This window comes from Pithys albifrons, chromosome 3 (assembly GCF_047495875.1).
Source record: "Pithys albifrons albifrons isolate INPA30051 chromosome 3, PitAlb_v1, whole genome shotgun sequence".
NCBI lineage: Eukaryota > Metazoa > Chordata > Aves > Passeriformes > Thamnophilidae > Pithys > Pithys albifrons.
The window spans coordinates 67,289,927-67,315,211 of record NC_092460.1 but is presented as its reverse complement, the minus strand read 5'-3'; the positions used below and the strand labels follow the sequence as shown (position 1 = coordinate 67,315,211).

The 25,285-nt window shown below is 40.4% G+C and overlaps 1 protein-coding gene across 2 annotated transcripts in view; it reads left to right on the top strand.

Annotated features, from left to right (window-relative positions):
* The first annotated feature begins 14,967 nt into the window (after window positions 1–14,967).
* Window positions 14,968–25,285, top strand: part of HMGA2 (high mobility group AT-hook 2) — a 108,474-nt gene continuing 98,156 nt past the window's right edge. For both annotated transcript variants that reach the window (XR_011697487.1, XM_071552279.1), the window contains exons 1-2: window positions 14,968–15,621; window positions 18,306–18,392. Coding sequence is in view for 1 of the 2 variants with exons in the window: in XM_071552279.1 (XP_071408380.1) it covers window positions 15,511–15,621; window positions 18,306–18,392 (198 nt within the window). In the remaining variant the exon portion in view is untranslated. The remainder of the gene's footprint in view (window positions 15,622–18,305; window positions 18,393–25,285) is intronic.

Here is a 25,285-nt window from a genome sequence, read left to right as displayed (position 1 = left end):
CAGTTAGTCTCTATTTGAATTGCTCTTTTCCAAACCCAGGCTAGTATTGTGGAACACTGAAGTGAGTGAGGCTCCTCAGCACATCAAGTTCATGGCTCTTTGGCAGGCTGCAGACTACCTATGGGACTGAAGAATGGCTAGACCTGAAAGCAGATCACATGTCAGCCTGATCCGTATGTGCAAACTTGAACTGGTGTGTGTATATCCATGTGTACCAAATATTAATCAGCAAAATTAGACAAAAGTTCAAAGTTAGAGAATTGAACAATAGGTTCATCATCCATGTCGCCATCTGCTATAATACATGTATGTCAGTAAATTGTCTTTTCTATTCATGTGTATCTAACTTTCCTAATATAAATCCAAATGGTCTAGAAAGAACTGGAGTGTAAGGAGTCTGTGGTTATCCCAGCACACTCACTTTATATCCCATCAGGCTGCACACTTAGTGGTCTCTTGGAAACAAAATTTGAGTAACCTTGAGAAATTTGAATGTCCTTTGAGACAAGGTTCAAGTATCTTCATAAGGGACTTCTACAAGTCTGTTCTATTTAGTATTTCATGCAAATACGTAGAAACACTTATCTCAGAGTTTGGATTTCTTAGACTTATACTCTCTGTTGGTTTGACATTGCTGGCCAGATACTAAATAATTATAGATGTTAATATTCGGAAGGACAATCAGTACGGCTCTTCCATTGGATATAAATCTGAAGCAGATCCATTGGTGTCAGAAGTTTTAGCCTAGATTTGGTTTTGTGTACATGAGAACAGAATTTGGACCATACATTTTATTTTTCTTTTGATATAATCCAGTGTATCTGGAAACAAGAAAGCCATCTCAAGCCCCAAATCACAGAAGTCAAGTTTCTAAAGATATCAGCTTTCTTTTACAATCTGGGTGGCCTTCACCATGTCTGGGAAAATACAAACCCAGTGGCCCTGGTAATGCATCACCTGCTTTTTCCAGACTGCTGTAATCAATTTGTCTTTATCCACCACATTACCAAAAGACACTATTAAAATTCATATCTGTGTGTTCTCCACAGAGGGTAAACCATCAGAGATCTCCAGGGTTTTGGAGGTTTTTGTGGAGATACAGAAGGCTTTAATTAAGCTTAAAATAAGATCAAATTTCTTCTCTACAGTAATATCAGATACTTCCACCAGATTCCTGTAGGGATATTTTGCATTCTGAAAACTTGATCAATTCTCAACCGCCCAAATTTCATCTTTTGTTTACATTTTTCTAGAACGTCAAAGCAGAGGAGTGTTGCCCTTAACTAGTGTTTCCAGGCTTTACAAAATGATGCTTCCAGTTTTTGCTTAAAGACTTACAATAATCTCTCCTTTAGACCCTGAAATTATTTGGGCCTGAAGGATCTTAGTTGCACTTAGGATTATCTTTTAAGATATTTGGTATTTTCTAAAAGCTGAATCCTGAGGTTATTCCTCAGGCAAAGCTGTTGAAACAAATGGAGTTCTACCCAAGGAAAGAAAGAATAAGAACCAAGTGAAAAATGAATTTTAGGCTTACAATATTAATGTTGTCTAAACTGTCAGAAGAGACACAGTATTGTTTTATTTAAGGAATTTGTTCCACTGTTTTACTAAAACCATTGGCATTATAAGTGAAGGAAGGAGACTCAGTTCTTCTTCCAGATGCCTCTTTCTGCAAAACATGACCCCAGAGAAGACGAACATCCAAAAGAACGTCTTTGTGCAAACATTCCCCTGCTTATATTTGAGGCATCTTCTTTCAAAAGAGCATCTCATGAACATGAGCAGAATTCCAGAAATAAATAAAATTGCAGAACTGGAAAGGGGAAGCGTGTTAATAATAATCTCACAATCAGACTTGTCATGAAGAACCTACTGACCTTCAGGGTGGAGCCGCCAGTAGCTCTCCACCTGTATCTGTCTGCCCACTTACTATGCTCTACTTGTCCGTCATTTCCCAGAGTGTTGTTCTGTGGAAATCCATAAGAGCACTTGATTGCTGTTTCTAAACAACAAATCTTAGTTTTCAAACACTGTAAAATTTCTTAAAGGAAATTAACACTTAAATGTGGTTTGGCTTCTCTAATATTCCATTTTAATAACTCTGTATATCTCCCTTTTATTACTTTTTGCAACATCATATTTATTGTATCCAATAAATGTTTCTTCAGTGTTATTGTTCTGTTGTTTCCAGTGTGAAAAAAAAATGTTCTTTCTATAACTGGAGTTCCAACACATAAACACTGATTGCTTGAATTCTATTTTGCTTCATTCAAACTGTTTCCCACACTCTCCTGCTCTGTTTACTGCTGGATTCTGTATCTATCCCTTACACTCCAAAGTCTTACGTGACAGCTAAGTCTGAAGCAACCATACACACTCTTCTAGGAGTATCTAATGAAGCCCGAACACACTCCCTGTGGGTGTTGGTTATCCTCTGGTTTCCCTCCTCCTTTTTGTTATGAACAATCCCACATTTGACTTTCCCTACCAGCCAAAAAGAGAAGTTTTGCAGCAAGTTTGGAACAGTACATGATCTGAATGACAGTCAATCATCTCTATGGATTGGATTAAAGGACTTTTGTCAATTTAACATACTACACCTGAATTCTGCCCAATTTTTCCTCTGTTGGAACAGTCATTCAGATCTCCCTTATTTACTTGTAGGAGCCTAATTATTTTTGAGACTGACTGTTCTTTCAAGTATGGTTGAAATTAATAATTTGTTTCTTTAGAAGGACAGGCTTAACATGATTGCTGGTGGAGTGCAATCCATTTTGCAGACCATACCAAAGGTTTCTTTAGGAAGCATACAATATTGAGAAGCTTGTTCTTCCCACAGAACAAAATAAATTAACAAATCATGACATCAAAAGCAAATCATGTTTCCCAAATATTCCAGTGCTCTGCAGTCTTCTGTATTGAGACTCCCAAGTCTCTGCAAAATTAGGAACACCTTGCAGCTTTCCCTAAATGTTAATATAATGCAACTTCAAAACTGATTGCAATTGATTTCTTTGATGACTGCAGCAGCAGTAGAATCTGTCAAAAAGAGTTTGATTGTCACATTTGGATCAAAATTGAGAACAATTTGAATTCTTTATTCCTAGTCCCATTAGTTTCCCTCTTGATTCCACCATTTCTATGCAGCACTATACAACAAAACAAAATTCAAAGTGTCAATATATGTAGCCTGCAGATGGGACTCTGGAAAGAACTGGAGTACTTTGCATTCTGCCCAGCAAAGCACATAATCTCTTTAATTTTAGGCATGTGAGTAACTCGGCTGAAAAGAACGGAATTACCTACTCAACTGGGTCCTGGCCAAAGTACTGAGCCTATGAAATATTGAATTCTCAGTGAAAATTAGCTGTCTTGGTTTGAGTGAGAGACTTTTGGAAATAGGAGAGTATTATATTTCATGCAGCTCTGTGATTCTATTATTTAGTTATGCCAATTAATGTATGAATTTCCATCAATTTTTAATTTTTTAATTTTTTTTTTTTTTACTTCATACAAAAGTCATGCATTTAGGAAAGTGCTTAATCTGTCAAAAAGGATAATTCCAGGTAATTATATTCTGTTTTAAAGGACATACACACTTGCAATAAACCAACATTCAAACATCTGGCATCTAGATTTTTGGGATTTCCTTACAATTGACACTCCAAGTATCCTGCTCAACTCAATGGAAGCATGTGTACTGATGTTACCACACAAATCACACAAATGTTACCTAATACATTGTCAGATGTTACTGCAAAAATGTGACCTAATACATTATTAGAAATCAAAATACAGTTACTACTTTTCCAGTTCTAATATGCATGTAGCACCTATTCTAAACTTCAGTAAATATAAGATACTCTGTTTTAAAAAAAAATCTGTATGAAACTGTGAAATATAAGATACTCTGTTTTAAAAAAATTCTATATGAAACTGACATATGTTTCTATTTAAAGCATTTGTTAGTAGATTCACAGAACTTTAAACATTTGGCTTTGAGGACAAAAAAGAGAAACTAACTTTCTGCTTCTTAAACTCAGAGTTCATATTTTCATTGAGATATGCATCTTTATATATTTAGACACTAGGGACACCTGTATGTTGCATATATTTTTCTGGTACTTGTTTGAAGTACCTTGCTTTTGGTTGTTCTGTACTGAAAGTGAACTAAACTCAAGTAAATATACCTTGCAAACACCCTCTTTTCATACTAAAACATTTTTATTTTTCCATGAATATGAAATATAATCCTTTATTGGGTAGGATAACCAACACTGCCACAATCTATGTTAAAGTTATGGTGTCTGTTCTAATCTTTCAGGTAAAGTAGAATTCTATTCTACAGATGAACTGAGAATCTGTAAGGCATTAGTTTTACACAAACTTAGTCACAGAGAAATATACCCTAGAACTGCCACTGGACTTTTGTGTATTAAACTGCTATATGGAAAAGTTATTTTGGATAATATTAGGAGGGTTCTACTGTGTTAATGTGTTTTTTCCTTTTCATCAGCAAGTAAAATAGTTAGGTAGTTAGACCTATAGTACTAGGGGAGCCATACTTGAAAAGAGCGAGAAAAAAGTTCATGAGAAATACAGTCAATAAATACCAAGTAGTCTCATAAGTGTGATAAATGACACAATTTTCTGTGTTATGCTTGATATTCCCTTCTCAGCACCCCTGACCACAGAAGCAGTCCCTTCTGTCTTCTGTTCCCTACTCCTTTTTCCCTCTCCCTCAATATCCTCTGTCCCTCAGATGTGTATGTGGTTGGCCCAGCTCCCTCCATAACCCTGACAAATGGACAAGAGACCGTGTATGCTATGACTCCATGCTATATGTATGTTTACTGCCTGACCAGTCTGAGCATACTCAAAGGGGTGGTGACAGACAAAATGGGAAGAAGACTGCTGAGATCCCTCTGCACCTTTTCTGCCAGTGGAGGCATCTTCATTTTTTGCTGTTAAGCTCAGATAGCATTTTAATTTTTTTTCTTCTGCTGGAGTGATTTTGGTATCTGAAGTGACCCTAGGATTCTGAATGAACTTAAAAACTTGAGGACAGAGGTCTCCTTGGTGTAGAAAGTTTCTGTTACAGAAATTGCTTTCTAACATCTGATTACTTGAGTTCAGTTTTTGCCAGTTATCTTATTTACAAGTATGGCTTGAAGTGTGGCATTGAGGAATATGGGTAATTCTGTAAATTTGAAGATGAGAAGTATAGAGACAAACAGGCTTTGTGAATTGCTGGCATTTCACTCTTTCCATCTTGCTAGGTCTTGCAGATTGACTGATCAGGCCAGGATTAAACTTTGAAAGACTTCTCAGGTAAGCAGTGAAAGTGCTGAAAGTGCTACTGGGCTTCACACTTTCTTGGATTTGGTCTGAAGGTTGGGTCCTGACTCTTTTTGAAGCATTCATATTTGCTATTGCAGCTTTTTAGAAATCAGTCGCAGCTGCCAGGTGATCCATACTATAAAACACTGCAGAAAAGTCTGATAGGGCTGATATTAAAGGTTAAGTTTCTTTGCCAGTGATCTAACACTGTCCACAACATAACAATATCAAGTGTTCATTATGCAGATATGTATCTTAAATATGTAAGATGTAAATTTGTCCTACCCTAACGCACAGTTAATAGCATATGATAACTAGAAAATTGTGAGATTGGCTTTGGCTAAACAGCTTACAAAGAAAAGCTGACTAGTAGGTGACATTTTTCTTCATCAACGTTCTTGCATGGAAGAAACTACCTTTGTTTTTCCTCACTGGCCAAGGGAATTGCTCAGGATCTGCTGGAAATAAGCCACATGCTTAGAGAGGGACTTCATTTCATGCAGATCCTGGTCAAGATGATTTTTTGTGAAAGCTTTTCTGTAAAAGATTTCTTCAAAGCCAGCCCTGGAGCTAGTCCAGGAGGGTAGTCTGTTCAGGAAGGCAAACCTGAAGAGAACTAAGAAGCATATAACTGGTGCACCATTTCTTGCCATTTCTGTTCATATATTTGAGTCAATATGGAATGAAAAAAAAAAATGGAAAGGAAAAGTAAATAACTGCTTTTACTTTCGGAGGTTCTGGAGATTTTAGTACCATTTGCTGTTGAAAGCAGAGGAGGGATCAATGCTCTAAAGACAGACTACAAAGTTTGGTCTCATAAATGTGAAAGGTTATACAGGGCTTGATTGTTCTTTCACACCAATGAAACTCCGTGGACTGAAATTAGGCACAGTAATTATACAATATACTTCTGTAAATTATTCTAACTCTGGAGTGAATGAACTGTAATATGACCTAAAGCACAAAGTGAATGCACAGCCCTGGCCCCTTGGGCATGTGTAAATAGTAACACAGCTTGTCATCGTGTGTTTTTAAATTTTTAAATCTAAATAAAATATAACACTGCATGTAATACATACTTTAAATGGCAGATGTGTAATAAACATCTCTATTTATGACAGACTTAGGCAGAAAAACATAATGAGGTGTGGTTATGGAACAAATTTTGCTTCAGGTTCACTTTGTACTTTTAACCACCACCATTAATTACACAGCTAAGATCATGCCCTGGAGAGTTTTAATTTTCTTGTGATTATATAATAGACTCTTAATGATGCCACAAAAAAAAAAAGCCTAGGAATATTTTCAGACAGACCTTTTAAATACAAAGATTTGTTAAAACACTTTTTATCTATTCTGAGCTACAAATAAAAACATATAAAGATATTTCTTTGTGTTAGGTAACCATGACCAGAAATGTCTTCATCTTCATAATGGCCCTGGAAGATAGGGAATACTCACATCTGCATTTTCCTGATAGGGCACAAACTTTTCATTCTTGCTTTGCTCAGTGTGAGGTAGACATCCAAACACCTCCGAGGAGCTGTGTGTATGTGGTTTGCGCAAGGTCAGACAGGAACAAAGAGGAGCTGTCTCTGTTTCCTGAGCTCCCAGCTGATGCTGTAAGCCCTGGACCCCACTTTGCACTCCACATATGCATACAGGGAAAATGGACAAAAAGCAACCTAATTATCAAAGAAATGCAACAGTTTGAAACATGATGACTATACACTGTAGGAAACAGGTGCTCATTCTATGGAATTCTGGCTTCTTGGCAGGGGGGACAATTCATCAGGCTCACAGCCTGTTCCCATGGCCTTCTTCCCTGGGTACAGCTCTGCAGTATGCAAGGAACAGGCTGTGTGTCAGATGAATTGTTCTGGCAGCAGCCACAGCTCCCACCCGGCCCCAGCCTTTCCTGAAGGCTCCTTGGCTGCTCTCCCATCACATGGGGGCTAAATGTGTGGGATGTGACAGGCAAATGACCCCTGGGCAAAATGGCGGCTGGGAGCAGCTGCCATTGCCAGGAAGGTTTGCTCAGGCTGCAGCCAGCTCTCCGCCTGGTTCCAAAGTAAGGCAGCGAGGCTGAAGGACTCTGCTGCTGGGGCCACAGCTTGCTCCCGGCAGCCCCGTTTGCTGAGGCAGCTCAACCTGTTGAAGCAGGGAATGACAACTAGGCCGGGGTGCAGGAAAGCCAGTGCAGCCAGGTAGCCTGGGCATGGAATTCCTGCACTGTTCTGCTCCCACTGCCACTCCAGTCAGTGAAGCACTATGCCTGGTTGGAAACCTTAGACACCTCTGGGTTTGAGCAAAGTTTTGATTAGAAAGACTACACATAGTGAGCAGCGTACACTGCGCCTCTAGAAGGGGATGGGTGTCAGACAGACGGGAGACCCAAATTATCAGCTGCTTAAACTGTCGACACTCCATCGGCCGGTCTGTGTCTTTCTGCTCCATACTAGTTTCTTTTTCTTTCCCCAGGGTTCATTTATTTGAAAAATTTGTTTTGTTCTAGCAAGCTTACAGTGGTTTTAAGGCTTCAGCAGACAACAGGAGATCTTAAGGGTCTTAGTTTCAATGCACATTCACAAAATGTCCATTAATTTGAGCAAGAATGCTGATTTTACCACCTTTTGGAATATGTACTAAGAATTTACTGTAGTGTAAATTACTCCGTATTTTGTGAAAGCAAGTATAGTGGAAAATTATATTTAGTCACTAATTTCTAAACTGAAACAGCAATATACTTCTCTGGTGTAATATGTTTTCCAGTCATGTGATGAAGAGAAGCATTTTTTTCAGCTGAGCTCACTTAAAGTTCAAAAGATAAATATATCACAATGACAAATTGCAAAATGCTGTTCATACATTTAGGTAAAAATCGTTCCCTCATTTGTTTGTATTTCACATAAACTGTGTCACTGTTATTTCCAAAGAAAATATAGTATGAAATAATTCTGATTAAAAATACAAGTATTGTTAGTGGACAAAAGCAGAGATTTATCTTAGCTTGTGGGAGAAAAAAAATGTAGAAACTTAGTATACTTTCTTTGGGTGAAAGTCCTTTCAGCACAAAATGATACCCACTCAGCCCTCTAACTGCCTAATCTTTGACTCAGAGCCTTACAGGGTGGGACATGAGTGGAGTAGCTAGTGCAGAGGGTTTTGCATCTGTTCTGTTTTGGGTGGTAGATAACTTCTCCACACGGAAAAGAGGTCTGAATTTACAGCACTGGTGGACTGTCTTAGGACTTGTCCACAAAGAGAAATTGAAAGAAATTTGGGAGTAAATTTGCCATGCTCTTGTGACTCCATATGTGAAACTGTGAGGATGCCCAGCCTGCTGTGAGCATGAACTGGTTTATCTGATGGGTACAAAATCAGTCCACATAGGGAATGAACATGCTGCAGGAGTTTCATGTTGTCTGTTTGCCACTTAAATGCATGCTCTATGTGTGGAAACACAGGCAAGAGTCAGAGGTGTCCACTGCAACAGGGCTACTAATTTCATTTTGTCTTGGGAGCAGAGATGCATTTTTCAGTTACATCTTCATGAGCTCTGTCCATACATTATGTGATTTTTGTTTGTTTGTTTTGGTTAAACCTTATGATTTGTCAAATGAAGCATCAAGTCATGCTTTTCCCCTAGATGGCTAATTTACCCTGCATGTGTATGTTCTCTTCAGCAGGGCATGAGCTTTTGGTATAATGAGTAAGGACTTTCAGCTGCTCCCTTAGTTTCATCGTCATGTAGTTTACCATTGACTAATATGTACAACTCAGTTCAAAGGAACTACATTTAGAATACAAGTAAAAATGAGGAAATGTAACAAGAATAAAATTATATAGCAACAAAAGGTGAGTGAGTAGTTTTATTGGTAGAATATATATAGTAGAGTAGCATGTTGGGATCAAAAGTTTTATTTACCACACATACAAGGCAATGAACTGCAGGTCTATAATTTCATTGCTCATTATTTTTATCACTTTTATGTTATCAGTTCAGAAATCCCTTATGGAATTGATATATCCTGATTTCTCTCTCCAAACAATTATATGCACCCTGCCTTGCTTCCAACACATATGCATGTTCTCTTGTTCTCACACACACAAAGGATTCTATAACAACAGGACTATTATAGAGAATGATCTAAAACATGTGGACTGCAGCCAGTATTTAGACATGGTATAGTAAATTCTGGAAAGTATAAAAAGAAAATAAGTGAACTCATTGCAGAGAAGAATGAGCCAGTCTTAAGTACTTTTAATCACTGAATTTCATAAAAAACCATATGCAAGATACTGAGACTAATATTGAAGGGAAAAGGAAAGGGGCTAAGGGAGAGGAGAAATCCAGTTCCACTGGTATTTGGGATGGGAGTTGCTTAGCACTTTTGTAAGAACCTTTTAGGAGATTAATGAAAACCATTTAAGCAAACATATAAATATGTTTACCAAGTTGGATGACCTGTGAACCTTATCATGCATCCCCACAGCTCAATCTGAGCTAAGAGGGTAGCCAGTATGTTGCTCCTCTTTCCTTCCACAGACACCTGTCACACCTGCTTTCCAGGCAGCTCCATTACTGTGCCCACTCCCTTTTTCCAAAGGGATCTCAGAGAAAAACAAATCACCACAGCAGTATCAGGAATGATCCCTTCCCCTTTCTCAAAATACCCAGCTGTATCCAAGTTTCTGCCAAATCAATTTTTGCTCAACATGCCAACAGCCTGAGCCGAGCTCTATTACTCACCTCCACAGCTGGGAGGCTGTGGATTGCATCTTCTCTGTGTCTGCCCTTTTGTCATTTCCCTGGATGGGTATGTTGAACGTCTGTAGATGTTCAAAAGCATATGCAGTTGCCCAGCATTCTGCAAATAGCCGTGTTCTGTATTTGCATAAAATGCTGTGCATTAACTGAAATCTGCCTGTCATTAGTCAAGGACTTTAGTGAGCTAGAGTTTTTCACCGAGATTTTTGCTGAGCCTGGACTTCAACATTTTCACACTTGCAGATTGCACTTAAAAAAGCTTGACTGCCGGCATCTGTCTGAGAGATAGTTCAAAAGTGTAACAAATGCAAAATAACACTTTCTTGTTTTAGTTAGTGTTGGACATGGATGTGGGAAAAGGATAGAGAGGGGCTTTTTAGAAGTATTAGTCTTAGTAGAGGGTAAAATACCCACTTTACCAGCTTGTTTCTTAATGGCTTCCTAAAGCACATGGAAACAGGTGAGACTACTTCTCCCAACTCTGCTCATACAAAATAGAACTTTACTGAATCAAAAATGAGCTTGAGGCTGCATGGTGCTACTCTGCATAAATAAGGCTTTCATTGTTAACATTAAAAAAGCAAAACTGCTAATGAACAAGAAACTACAGCGACAAATTAAAGGGTCTGTATTAAGAAATTAAACCAAAAAACAAATTACAAAGTTTTTGTGAGTTAAAGGGCAAAATTTATTTTGAATTAATGAATGCATGAATCAGTGAAAAGACACTACCATAACATTGGCTCTTCTGACACACATCTTCAAGTCCAGAGCTAGTGAGAACTAATGAGTGGAGGCAGTTCAATGGAGGTGACAGAAATACCAGTTTGCTGAGATGAGGTACTTAGTATTTCACATAAAAATGCAGAAAGCACCTTCTGGACTGAAAGAAATCCCCTTATGAATGGTGACAGCCTAGGTGTGTAGCTGTTGAGGTGCATTGGAAGAGTGTTTTGGTCCATAAGGTGGCTGTGTTGCATTTTGAAGCAGCTTTTAGGTTGGAGAATCATTACCAAATAATCCCTCGTGGGCTGATTCCACTGCAGCTGCACCAGAGTTAGCAACAATGGGAACCTTAGTATAGACAGCTTTCAGCTCCAGCAGCCGTTTTCAGCACTGTATCAGTTAACCCTGCTCTGAGGAGGGTTAATTGACACAGTGCTGCAAATGGCTGACTAGAGGAAAACTCATATATTATGCCTTCCAACATCTCTAACAATTGTGCAGCTGCATTCATATTGGCAATGGTGGAAATTTGGAGGAGGGAAGGAAATTCCCCAGTGCAGGCAAGGCCTGAGAGTGAGCCTTAATATTTTTTTCTGGGTCTTGTTTGTCAGTCACAGTCATGCTTCCCTAAAGCATTCTCCCAGCCATCTCTAGGTTGCTGATTATGAAGCAGCAGCCACTGTTGGTCCCACCAGCTGTATGAAAAGAGTGGAAGAGTGGAATCACCCTGGCCCATCTGATAGGTGCACTCAAGTTTCCTCTCTTCTCTCTCTTGTATCCCCAAAGACCAGAGGGAGCCAACTAAAAAAAAAACAGGGAAAACAAAAGTTAACTTTTCCCACAGATATAGACAATGTTTGTAAAATGTACTTCTGTGAGGACTGGTTCTCTAAAAGCAGAGTATTAGGATTCACAGCTCCTTGAGTAGCCATTGTAGCCTTTGACTGCATAAATCTCTTTAACTGCTCTGGTTGGCCAAAAAGTGAAATACCCAAATGATATACAACTCTTCTAGACATGGCAGACTCTGGCACTGGTGGGCCAAGGCTGTTCCTCTTAGAAGTTTTCTGAGGCAGAGCAGAGCTGTAAGCTCCTTGAAGAACTGAGGAAGTGGATAGAAAAATTCTTCTGAGTTTTACCATCTGCTCTCCCATCCTTGGCCAGAGATCTTTCAAAGTTAAAACACTGCTGTTTTCCCCAAGCTAAGGCCTTAAACTTATTACCACTTTAGAGTAGCTTGGACTCCATGAGAACTAGGGTGGAGAAAAATACTATTGCTGCTGTTAGAATGCAGAATTAAAAAAATTATCTCTGAGAACAGAGGCCAGTTAACCCTCTACAAGCCATCACACTGACTACAGAATAACAAACAGCCTCAAAGTGTTCTGGGTTAGGTAGCAAAATCTGCACCTTATTTTTGATTGTCTTCTTCTTAATCTTCTAGGAAGTCCCTCTAATTTCTTTGGAAATTTCCTGAGTTTATAGACTTATGAAGAGTGGAAAACAGGCCTTATTTCATGTCTATAAATTCCTTACCCTATTATGAATGCTTTCAGGGAAAACAAAACAAAACAAAAAACCACTGAAAATTAGTACTTCTGTTGATAGACCAAAGCTTAACTCTCAGACCAAAGCTGGTAGAAAGTAGGTCATCTATACTCCAGTGACTTTGCAGTATTCTCTTGAATTACTTATAAAGTTATATTCACTTGGTGTTTGCACTGAATATAGTGCAAATATACTGTCAGAGGATGGATTGGAACAGTGGAAGGAACAGCTACCACATCTCTGTTGGTAAGGAACTTGGGACAAAACCAAGAGCTATTTCTGGCTCCTCAGCTTCCACCAGCCACTTGAGGCAAGTCAGGCTTTGTGGGTTCTGGATGTTGTGTTGTTTCCCTGTGTTAAAGTACTCTGCATATAAATGACCTAACAACAAGTTTTTTGGTAAGTCTAGGCAGTGTTGTATCCCCAGAGCTGCCATCAGGAATATCACATTGGTTTACAATCTAAGGACTTTTGGTAAAGGAAGGAATCAGGACAGTTTCAAATAAATGAAAGACCCACAGCGATTTAGATCTTGGATATTAATTCTTATGATGGTGAATCCATTGGCAGATGGTAGGAAGACCCAAGCTATTGTGCTTGGGCACAGTGCCAGCATTAAGACCTTTCTTGTATGAACAGCTTTCAAACTGACTTTAGGAACTTTACTTCCATGGGAAGATTATTTGCTTATGGCTGTATGCTATAGTATTATTACTAGAACTACTCAAGAGAAGACTAATGGAACTATTAATAGCCCATATGACATGATTCTGCTGAGATGGCTGTTTTGGAGCTACAGGCTTGCATGTACCACTTTCTTCCAGAGAAATGGATACATGAATACCATTTAAAGAGGTTAATGGATGTTACAGAACTTGTGTGTTGCTGTAAACTATAGACTTCACAACCTCTGCTTGGAATCCTGATCTCATACAGCAGCTTAATCATATGATGTCCAGAATAGATGCAGATTTCTTCATGGGGTGATGGAAACCAAGTATTGTACAAAGTGTAACTGGGACTACAAGACTTTTCTGATAGCTCTGAGATTTAACAGGTGGACTGTGTCTATCTTCCATGGTTGGTTGTTTTAGGGTATGGGAGGGAAGCAGGCTTTGGGAGTCTTGTGATTGGATTAAGAACACTTTGGGAATATTTTCAGCCTTAAGAAGTGTTCTAGGATTACTCCTTCTTTAGCACATCTGTCTGCAGTGTACTTTTTCTGTTCCTCAGAAAATAACTCAGCTGTCTTCTCAGCACAGCCCTTGCTGGTCAATGACTCCATATGTTTGACTGTAGTACCTTTTTGCCTGCGTGTTTCCATATTTATCTATATATGCGTAGGAATTTATAAGGTATCAAGACAACTGACTGTATTTGGATAGCCAGCAGGAATGTTGCAAAAGTATCTCTGCCCTCTTCAGTATTATATATGATAATGCAACTTTTTATTTCCTTCTGAGAGCTCTCCTGTACTTGTCCACCTCTGAGTAGGGGAGGACGGATGCGATCTGACAGTTACAGAGGTGGCTCTGAGCCAAAGCGCAAGACCTTGAGGGAGGTGTGGGATGGACGAAATGTCTCAGTCGCACATGAAGTCCTGGTGCGACCGTTTTCTTTGGGGGACGCAGAGACAGCGGAGTCCTCCTTGGTCCTCGCGGCCGTCGCTGTATGCCACAGTGAAGGGGCGCCTGACCATGACTTGCGAGGGAGAGGACCGAGCGCCGGCGAGGGATAGGGCTGCTGGACAACCCTTCTTACGGAGTCCGGGAAGAGGTACCGCCTGCAGCTCCGTCGTGCCCACGGGAAGAACAATGTCGGGGCAGGGCTCTCCGCAAGAGGTCATTCCCCACGCCGTCACTCTCCCAGCAGGACAGCTCCGACCCGCTGTCGCGTTACACCGCCCCCATCTTACCGCGGCCGTGTCGCGGGGCGCCGAGCCCGTGCCGTCCCGGCAGCGCCTCCCCGAAGGCGAGGGCGCCGCGCTGCCCGGGCCAGAGCGCGGCGGGCCCGTCCCAGCACCGGCCCTGGCCCGGCCGCCTTTGTTCCTCCGGGCCGCGGGGCGCCCACGTGCAGCAGCGGCAACCCCGCGGCCGCGGTGCGTGCCGGGCGGCTGAACCGCCCCCGCCAGGAGCGGCACTGGGACCGGGACCCGGCCTGGCCCTTTAAACCTGCCGTGGCGGCGCGGCCGGGCCGGTGCGGGACACGTGAGGCGGCGGCGCGCTGTGCCGCCGCTGCCCCGGCTGCCGTGCTGCTCGTGTTTTATCTGGCCGGCCGCCAGCCCCCCATCGCCGGGTTTTCGCTCTGCCTCCTTCTCTCTTTTTTTTTTTTTTCCCCCGCACAGCCCCCTCCTGGTTTTTCTACCCACGGGTAAAGGTGGCTTTTCTTTTTTTCTTTTTTTTTTTTTTTCCTTTACCCTCATTCTAGTTTAGTCCGTGGGCAGGACTCGCATAATATTTCCAGTCCCAGCAGCTCGCATCACGGACGCGAACTCAGGCCCGCCCCCCCCCCCCCCCCCTTTTTTTTTCCCCTCCCAATCTCCCAAATCGTTTTATTATTATTTTTTAAGTGATCGCTCCTTTTGCGCGCTGCTCCCGCTGCTGCCGAAATCCCCGTCTTCCCAGGGTGCATGCTTCTGGCAAAATTGTGCAGTGTTCTCAGTCCATTTTCAGTGTGTCTTATCTTAATTTGTCCTGATCCGATCTAAGCGCGATAACCATCACTTGCTTTCAATTTGTAGGATTTTTTCCCCCTTCTCCTTTTTGGTTTGCTCCCGACTGTCCTCGGAGTTTTCCCTCTCTCCTTGCATTTCTAGGGTTGCAATTAACTCTGCCATTCCCCCCCCCCCCCCCCCCCTTAACTTCCCCTATTTTGAATTGCTTCATGTTACTAACCATTCCTAAATTGTAAGAGAGATTTATTCCCCCTCCTCTTCCACCACCACCAGCACTACTACCACCATCACCTCCTCCTCCTCCTCCCCTTCTCTTCTCCTTTTTGGCAGCACCAGGACGTCCGGTGTGGTGGTGGCAGCGAGCAGCAAAAGCGGCAAGAGCTCGGTTTGATTCCCCCCCTTCCAAGGTGCTTTGGAGAGACTGGTTTCAGGCTGAGCAGAAGCCACGATGAGTGCACGAGGTGAGGGACCCGGTCAGCCTTCCACTGCTGCCCAGGAGCAACCTGCAACAGCAGAGCCTGAGAAGAGAGGACGAGGCAGACCCAGGAAACAGCCACAGGTCAGTACCGTATAGATACGTAGAGCCGCAGATCTACAGTGTTACAGGCATGTACTTGTACGTATTGTGCTGCAAGTGAAGGACTCCTGGCGAGGGGGCGGGGGGCTTTGTTGTGCCCTGCTTCCTGGCGAGGTGGTGCAGAGGCGCAGCGAGGGGCTCCGCTGGGCGCCCCGGCGAGGGGACCCCAGGGCCCGGAGCGACGGGGCGCTGCCTGCCCGTGGCTGAGCCGCGGAGCCTCCTCGGGACTTTCACTATTGTGCAGGGAGCGAGCTGGGGCTTTTCAATGTAAATGGGGAACATGGAGCAGCGCGGCACCGACCAACCAGCGCTCGCTGGGTCATTTCGAGCTGATTTTGAAATTGCGAAAGCGAGGAGTAAAGGAATAGGGCTCTCCTGTGTCCCTGGTCTCTCAGCCCTCGCAATAGCTCAGTGTGTGTGTGCGTTGTGTCGGGTCCCACCGGGCGCTGCTGCCGCTTCCGATCTTGACCAGCCCAGCCCCTGACTGCCCCTAGATCCTGGGGCTGGGGGAGAGAAGGGTGTCTAGAAAGTCGCGTAGTTTTTTTTCGCCTTTCCCCCCCCGCTCCCCCCTCCGGCGCCTTTCCCCCCCTCCCCCCTTTTCACCTCCCTCCCTCGCCCCCGTCATCGTATGCATCGTATGCCCCCGTTGCCGATGGAGGTGGGGGAGGTAGCCGGAGAGGGCTTACCCTGCATTTGCAGCACCTTTTGCCTTTGCTCCGGCGTTTTCCCAGGGAGGTCGAAGGGAAGGGAACGCTGCCGAGTCTGGGCGCGGGGAGCGGAGCCCTCTGCTTCTATCCACCCGCACACACAGCCTTCTCCCGGGCCTGGAAAGGGACACGCTGGACTCCTCTTTTTGACTTGCAAGACCTGAATCCACGCGAAGGTTGCTAGATGGGTGCATTATTCCCACACCCCTCTCCCTTCCACCACCTTCCCTTCCTTTCCCGAAGTGCTATTGTCGCATCGCCTGGAGCTGCCGAGCCGCGCTCAGCCCCCGCCGCCGGCTGAGGGGCCTGGGGGGAGCCCCCGCGCTCTGCAGCCCCTCCGCCGGCGCCGACGAAGGGGGATTTTGCCTCTGCGGATGCAACCAATTAATCCCGCAGCTCGGCGAGGGCAGCGCGGAGCCGCCCGCAGCCTTTTCCCTGCCTCTCTCGGAGGTCACGATTGAGGAGTGGGGCTGTTCATGGAGCTTATTTCAAAGCGAGCTTCCGCGGGCTTTAAACATGTTTATTCCCATTCATTTTTGTCAGCCCCACTGCCACGAGAGCCTTCGAGGGTCTCGAAACACAGAGGGAACTGAGCAGCAGAGCCCCGAGCTGGGGGAAACACATCTGCCTTTCTTTCCTCCCCCATCCCCCGCTCCGATGTGGTTCTGTAAATTGCACAGAAAGTACTTTTTTGAAAGCTATAAAAGCAGAGATCCTGGTTTTCTCACTTGGCAGTCGGTGACACTCACTCCACCGGACCGGCCGTGAGCTCTGTCGGCCTTCCTGCCTCACCCCCTCGCTGTCCTCTTCCAGCCTCAGCAGCCCGGACCCACCGGCCCTGCGGACTTGCGCCGGAGCTCCCTTTATTTTCCCCCCCCCTCCCTCCCCCCCAGTCTTCTATGGCATTTGAATGTATGGAAGTGAACGAAAAGCGAGTCTCCTTCAACGTGCTGAGTCCACATGTGCGGTGCTTGCGAGGCTCGCCACTGGGCTGGAGCAACTGGGGAGTCCTCTCGCCAGCCTCCCTTAACTTACTCAGGAGTTATAAAAGCTGAAGGGGTTTAAACTGGTTTCAGTTAGCAAACTGCATTTAATTAGTTTTACCACATCCTGTAACCTGAATGAAATGTATAATATTTAAGACCAGAAGAGTTTTATAGTGTTTATGATACACTGAATAAATATTTGGAGTCTAAACTCTTAGTAATTCATACCCAGTTTTAAGGACTGGTTATTTACTGTTAGGCAAAGGAACCAGTTAAGAAAATAGCTAAAATAATCGGTGTTCCTGTCGACTCATTTTAGATTTGGGGGTTTGTTTCAGATTTTTCTTTGGTGGAGCTTTTGGGCTTACTGGTTTCATATTTAAAGAAACTTTTATATTTTTATTTTAATACAAATTAATTATCTTTAGAATAGGTGTGAATATAATGCCGACTGCAGAACAACAGAAAAAAATTCTTCCCACCCCAAATATTTGTGACCTTGAGGGAGAAATAATCTCAGATTACTTTACAGTATTCTATTATGTAACTTTTTTCCCCCAAAAGTGTTTGTGCTAGAAATTACATGTGATAATTATGTCTTGCTATAATGAAATGCAATTGCCATTAAATGGATAACTGTACTGTTTTGGGATAACCATTCTTATACAGGAAAATCATAGCCATCTTCTTTTAAAAATGTGTTTCCTCCTATAACTTACATGTGAGAATATGCAAACTTTTCAAAGGTTTTTTTATGTAATTATAAGGGAAGTTGAACTCTTTTATTGTGCAAAATACATTTTTTCCTTTACCTGAAGTTGTTCAATTTTTCATGTTGCATTTTTAATATTAAGTTGCATATTTATACTATTAATTCATATGTTTAAAGCAACTTCTTAGTTATAGTTTATCCTTCAGATCATCTGGATTAGTTGTTGCCTTTTGCCACAATAGCATGTTTTCCTGTATTTAGGAACCAACTGGTGAACCATCTCCTAAAAGACCAAGAGGAAGACCCAAAGGAAGCAAAAACAAGAGTCCCTCTAAAGCAGCTCAGAAGGTGAGATGATTAAAGGGAAAGAGTTACTAATGCTATTTTTTTCATCAGCTGGTAGCAAAAAATCCAATTATTTATGTCAACCCTTGGAACCCTTTTAATAATGGAAGCTACATAAAGCATGAATTTTGCATTTTTAAAATTAGAATTAACATGAAGACCCTAAGTACAGAACCTATAAGGGCAGCTTGCTTTCTGAGTAGTGTACAGATTAATGAAATAATAATATATTCGATAAGAAACCATTGGAATGTTCTATATCTAGTAAGGAAGTCAATAGTAAGGATATTATTTTCTTAATTAAGATTTTTGTAAGAGGAAGATTAATCTCTTACCCACTTACAGTTGTTACTACTACAGACCAAATCTGTATATTAAAGCTAAGTGCTTTGTCAAACTTATGTTAATTAGAAGTAAATCCAATTACGTGTTCATATATTGAAATTTACGACTTTAAAATCTGATGATAAAGTAAACTGTGAGTTACAGTAAAAGCCTGCTAGATCTTGTTTAGTAATCAGTTTCAAAGAGACTTTTACTGGAAGTGCTATTGGTCTTCTGAACCACTACTTCTGCTTGATGATGGGAGCAAACTTTTATTCTGATGGTTCCAAATGCATTTAGCTATAGGAGAAGCTCCCTGACGTCACTGCATTTAGTGCATGGACTTTACATCATAAATACAGCATGAAAATGTGACTTAGTTTTATTTGAATTGGGGAAAGCACAGCATTAAAAACTACTATCAAGACAAATTATCCCATTCTCTAGGAAATACCTTGGTGAAGGCAAATAGTTGTGTATAGGCTTGAAAACAAATATGGGAGATTTGTTTATGTTGATGGTTATACAGCAGTTAGCACTAATTTACAGGTACTGTATTGAAAACAAAAGCTTACAAAATCTGGTCGTTAACTGTAGTGCTTAAGTGTATTAGTGTCTTTTAAGGAGGTCTGTGACAAAATGTGTGAAAGGTATTTGTGTCCTTATCTAACTATGGTTCATTTTTTCAATATGCCTATGGTACTGACCATATTAAGTTTGATAGTTTTCAGTGTTATAAATTACTATAGCAACTACTGATAAATATTAATTCATTAGGAGGTGACTATGGTTTCGTGTCTGTTTTGTTTAAAATGTTTTCAACATTTGTTTGAGGTACTTTTCCAACTCCTTAAGCTCAGAATGGGTGGGGGGAGTCTTGGGGGAGTTTTTTGGTGTTTTTTTTCATCTTTCATTTTCTGATCTGGAAAAAAATCAGTATATTCTACCAAGAAATTGACGAATTAGTGAAAAATGCTTTACAGGTAAAGTATTTACAATATGTCGAAGCCATTCTTCCAGATAATGTACTTAAAATGTTGATTTTTTTTCTCTATACAGTAAAAGTGTTCCTCAGATTAACTTTAAAATAGTTTAAATGTCACTCCTGTAAAGAGAGAGAGCAGTTTTTAAATTAGTCCAGCAAATCAAAATGTGAGCTTTAGTATTTTAAGTATAACTCCTAGGAGTATTGGCTTTCCTAGGAGAAATATTTGTAATAAGATTAGATTTTAAGTAATTTGTAGAAATGTGTTTTTAAAAAATGCTCCTAAAAGAAATATTAACATTATTTAATTTATGGGAGTGATTTGGAAATCAGTATAAATGGAAAATAACTTAAAAACATTCATATATGTGTAGGTTTATCAAATCAAGGATTTTCAGATGATTCTGGTACATAGTTGTGTTTTCTTAATCTAATTTACAAACTGAGCAATTTCCTTGTAATATTTTGATTTTCAGAATGCCTCAAGTTACTGCTCTAATTAAAGCAAACCCTTTTGGGTGTTGCTAATGTAAAAAATTGACCAAAGGCCACATATCTTTTCTGTTAATAAAAAAACCCTTTGAGGGTTATGTAATTACAAATCTTACTGGTTTCTAGGTTTATAGGCAAAGTATATAAATGTTTGATAAATCCTCTAAAACGTAAAACACTTATAAAGCCTTACTAGAAGAAAGCAACTGGATCATCTTTCAAATAAATATTTTAGCTCTTTTTCCAAATTGATAGTTAACCCTCTGTGAAATGGTTCAGCTGCTCACCAGGCATCTCAAAGTATCTTTTAATGTAATATTAATTCCAGTAGTTCTTCTAACAGTTATATGATTGGGAAGGTTTTGGCACTGTAAGAAAACTTCTTTTGGTGGTGAGGGTATCACCTCAAATGAGTCATATGTTTGATTTTGTGGTAAATATATTTACACATACATATGCATATGCACATTTTATTAAGACTTTCTGCAGTCTGTCTCAACTCTCAGAAAGAGAACTGTCTATCTTAGCTTAAGCCCCTCTACATGTGAACCTGGGTACTATACAACCAACTGGAATTTCTAAAGAATAGTGCGTGCCCTGTGTGTTTCAAAGGGAGCTCATTGAAATGCTTTAGTGTTCACATGTTAGATAAACGTCGACCAGGAGAACCCACTGAGCAGCCATGAGAAGGCTCTCATGATTAATTGATTGGGTGTTCTCTTGCAAAGCATTACACATCACAATTAAAAATGTATTGCACAAACGAGCAGTGAGTTAAAAATACTCCAGAACTGAGGCTTTGTTTTGTTATACTTTGCAAAGGAAATACCCTTAAATCAGTTGATGGACAATTTACCCTGGAATCATGGTTGTGTTGTATTTAAAATTTCTTGGTTCACAGGATTTTTTTTTGAGCTTTCAAAGCTTGTGTTTGGTTTTAGTAAACTGGCCTTGGGGCATCGGAAAACAAACTGTGCTTGTTAGGAAATTAGCAATGTGAAACTTGACAATGCATACAGAATGTTGCAAAACTAACTGTACAGCTAATAATGTGGCAATTACTCTAATTTTAGGTTTGGTGTTTTTTTTTTAAAGGCTTGCATATCACACATGCCTAACTTGTTATAAATTTGACACAGAAGGTAAACTGCATTTTATAGAGGACCAAACCATTTCTCAATTTAATTTTCACAAACAGAAACAACACAATGTGTTAACAGATGAGAAGAGATAGATACAAAAAGACTCCTTATCACCTTGCATTTGAGTCCCCACAACTGGGTTGATATTGCAGTCTGTGTCTTCAAACCAGTTATTCTGTTATTCATTTAAAATATTTGTAAAAACATAGCAAGATATGAAGTGATTTTTTTCTCCCCTAAAGCACAACTAGTTTTCCAGGAAGATCCTAGTGGGGATATTCCTTTTTAATTTCCTGGGTGTTCTGTGGTTGAGTTTTATTTATTAGGCTGAGCTGTTTCCCTTTCAAGGGCTTTTCTCTGTTTAGTGCCAATAGTTTGGCTTGACAAAAATACTATATAGGTATAAATACTGGCCAGGTTGGAAGCAGGGAACACATTTGCCAGGTTAAAAAAAGGAGTGATAGTTACGATGTGTTTGTTTTTAAAGATATTGTCAAGGGATGTCTCAGGAATATCCAATGGTAAGAGCTCTTCGGTAAAATTTACCTTCAGTTAAAATTTGTTGAGTTTTGTTGTAGTTATTGATGTAGTGAGATTCACTGAAAATATCTGCAGAACTTGATATATCATCTTCTGAAAATCAGAACTTGTGATCCTGTGTGTGACTACACTTGCTGCTGTCACTGTATTACATGGCCAGAGTTTGGTATGTAGAAATGCATGTCCCTGGGTTAAGCAGTCCAAAGGTAAAAACAAAACAAAAAAAAACCAAACCACAAACCCACAAAAAACAACAAACTAAGGCAGAAAAGTGCATGTGACCAGGACTCTGCCCTAAATGGGTTCATGAAAATCTGGTTGGCTCCTCCATGCTTCATTCATTTTCACCAACAGCAGTCCTTACAGGCTTAAAGGAAAAACACAATCAGATTTATCTAGTGATTGTAGCATAGTTATTGCACTGATAAAATAAGAGATCTCAAAATCAGGTGTTTTGAGCAAGATGAGAAAAGCAGCAGACTGATTCTTGTTTAGAATTAAAATACATAAAACAGGACATGGAAAGTGTGTTATTTTTGTATTTAGCCAACGCCTAAGGTTTTTTTAAGAGTATTTTTTTACTAAATAACTGGGGGTTTTTATGAGAGGAGCACATTCCTGGGCAAGGTCTTTTGACACTAACAATGGTGATCTTCCTCCCAAACTCTTGCTTATTTCCCCTGACTTAGAGTTTTGACATACTTTGATTGAGATCTCCGACAGTTCAGTTTGCAAAGTAGAGTTCTTCAGATTTGGATTCTGTTGCATTTGCGGTCTTCCTTCACAATAGATATATGCCCAAAGAGTGATTTATAGCCATTCAATTATTTATACTTGTCTTGTCTTGTTAATTGCTTTCAGTAGTACAGCCTCAGTTTCTGTCTGGGCACAGCACGTTTTTGCATCAAGGAGGCAGAGGTGATGGGCAGTCAAGTCTGAGGGTTGACAGGAGCTGTTTGGAAGCAGGGATTGATGGACCTGTGGTAAGGGTTTAGGTGGATTGCAAGTCTGCCTGGGGACTGTTAGCTCACTTGCAGACAGCAGTGACTGGAATGCCAATCTTTTTCACCTGGGATAAATAGAGAACATTCCTATATAGGTCATGGCCTTAAAAGTGTGTCAATTTAGTTCTGTTCCTAAAATGTGATATAGGAAAAATGATGTATTCATTTTATTGTTTATAAGAAATGTCATTTTTTTATTAAATAAATTTTGTGTTTGATAACATACCTGGCCCTTTAAGTTTGGTGATTTCACGCCATAGCTGTATAGAGCAAGGTTATGCCTTATAGCATAGCACCAAATGTTAAAAAAAGCCTGACTAAGCACCACCTCTGGGTGGCCTGGAGTGCTGTCTGGATTTTCCTCTAGCTTCAGAGGCAACACTTTAATTAAAGCAAAGAACCAATAGACTGGTATGTTTCTGATGATGCAAATACCTGTTCAGAAGAAAGGCAGTGTTTTTGGCACTTATATGTTCCTTCTCTTAATTGAAAATTATATGGAAAAACATTGCATTATTGATCTGACATGCAGTAAAACATTCCTTCAAGTGCTTAAATTAAAAGACAGTCTTGTGCTGTTGGAGAAAATAGAGGCCGTGTTTGCAAAATGCAAACTAAAAACTAATCCAGAGGGAAGAAGGTGGAATATTTTCCTAAACTTCATGTCTATTATTACCATTATACTGGCACTACTACTTTTGGTTGTTCCACAAGTGTTTTGTCTTTTTCTTCTCTTGGAAAGGAGATACAAATGTCCACTTTGGAGGTTCTTGTCATTCATTTTCTGTAGTTTAGTCTATGAAAACCTTGCTGTTTACTTACAGAATCACTCAGTACCAAATCATCTCTGGCATGCCTGACTGTTTGTTCAGCTCACCTCTGGGAAAGATTTGGTTTTGATAAAAACTATGGAAATGTTTTTCTTCTGACATGAGGTGGAAGTCATATACAGCAGGAATATAGTGCCTTTCAATCTGAAAGGTCCCCGAGTACTTGACAAACCAATACCCAAGCTAGCAGAAACACTAGTCTCTTCTGGCATGGACCTTCCTTGGTGGTAAAGCACAGCACTACTCACGGCAAGGAGCCACACTGTGTGGCAGTTTATGGCAGGAAGCAAAGATTAGTTATTCAAAGAAATCTCTTGTGTTCTCTTTCCCATCAGACTAGATTATACGCTATAGTTAAACTTACAATTTTTGTCAGGTTTGTAGGAACTTTAAATGTGAGACCAAGGTAGGTTTTATTTCCAGAAAGTTAATTCTTTTTTAATAGAGTTTTGGAAAAGAGTCTTTCCCTCAGATGTGGTAATACACAGAAGAAAATAAATGGCATTAGTGATTTGATAAAATGTCAGGTGTTGATTTGTTAAGAACAATTTTAACCAATATTTTCTTTTAAGATTTATGCTCAGTGTTTCATGAACTAAACATAGACACAAAGGTCTACAGCTTGTCAAAACTAAACCACATGGCTTTTTTGCATCCTTCAAGCTACAAGGTATAAAGAATTGAATACTTACAGGAAACAAAACTCTGAAATACACAGCTACAGGATAAAGTAAATGCACTTTAACAAGTATTCTCATAAGAGGGTTTCACCTTACATGTAACACTGGTATAAATGATTAAAGCTCAAGTTTACTCTTAACAAGTCTGAGTGATAATTTTGCCCTTTAGGAGTGTGAATTTTATTTTTCACAGTTTTCTTATTGGCAAAGTATTTATTGCAAAGTAATTGCATTTAAGTCACAGGGCAGATTTTTTGTAGAGATTTCTACACTAGTTCCTCGGCTCAGGTTCTCTTTTAAAGAGATCCGATTTACACAGCATTAGGTTACAGTACATGTTACAGAGATTGACCAGCAAGTGATTTATGTAATGGCACAGTTGATTTCTAAGGGCAAATCAAATAAACATACAGTCAACTGGAATAAAAAAGCAATTCACGTGTACTAGAATTTTTCTTTTTTGGGGACTTTGTATGTGGCAAATTCTACCCTGACTAAAGGGGGTTGCAAAATCCTCATCACTCTCAGTGGAAACAAAGGATTATTTACCTGGTGGGATGTATGGATGAGCATAGCCTATCCAGGGAAAATAACCTGATTTTTTCATTTGAAACTCTATGTATTTTAGTGTACTGCATAAGTAGTAGCAGCAGTAGTATTCACAATGTCACATATTGAATTAATGGAAGAGTTGGTAGGAGAACCAATACTTCCTTTACATTGAGCTCCAAGAACAACATAAATGGGCTTACATAAATATAGCTGTCACTTTTAGGCCTGCTTCCATGCTATTTCCTTAAACCTGGAAAGGGAAGGTGTGTTTTGGACAGTAAAAAGTTTACTTACAGCTTTTACCTGGATAACTTCAAGTGGAAAGTAGAGAAGTTATTTCCGAATAT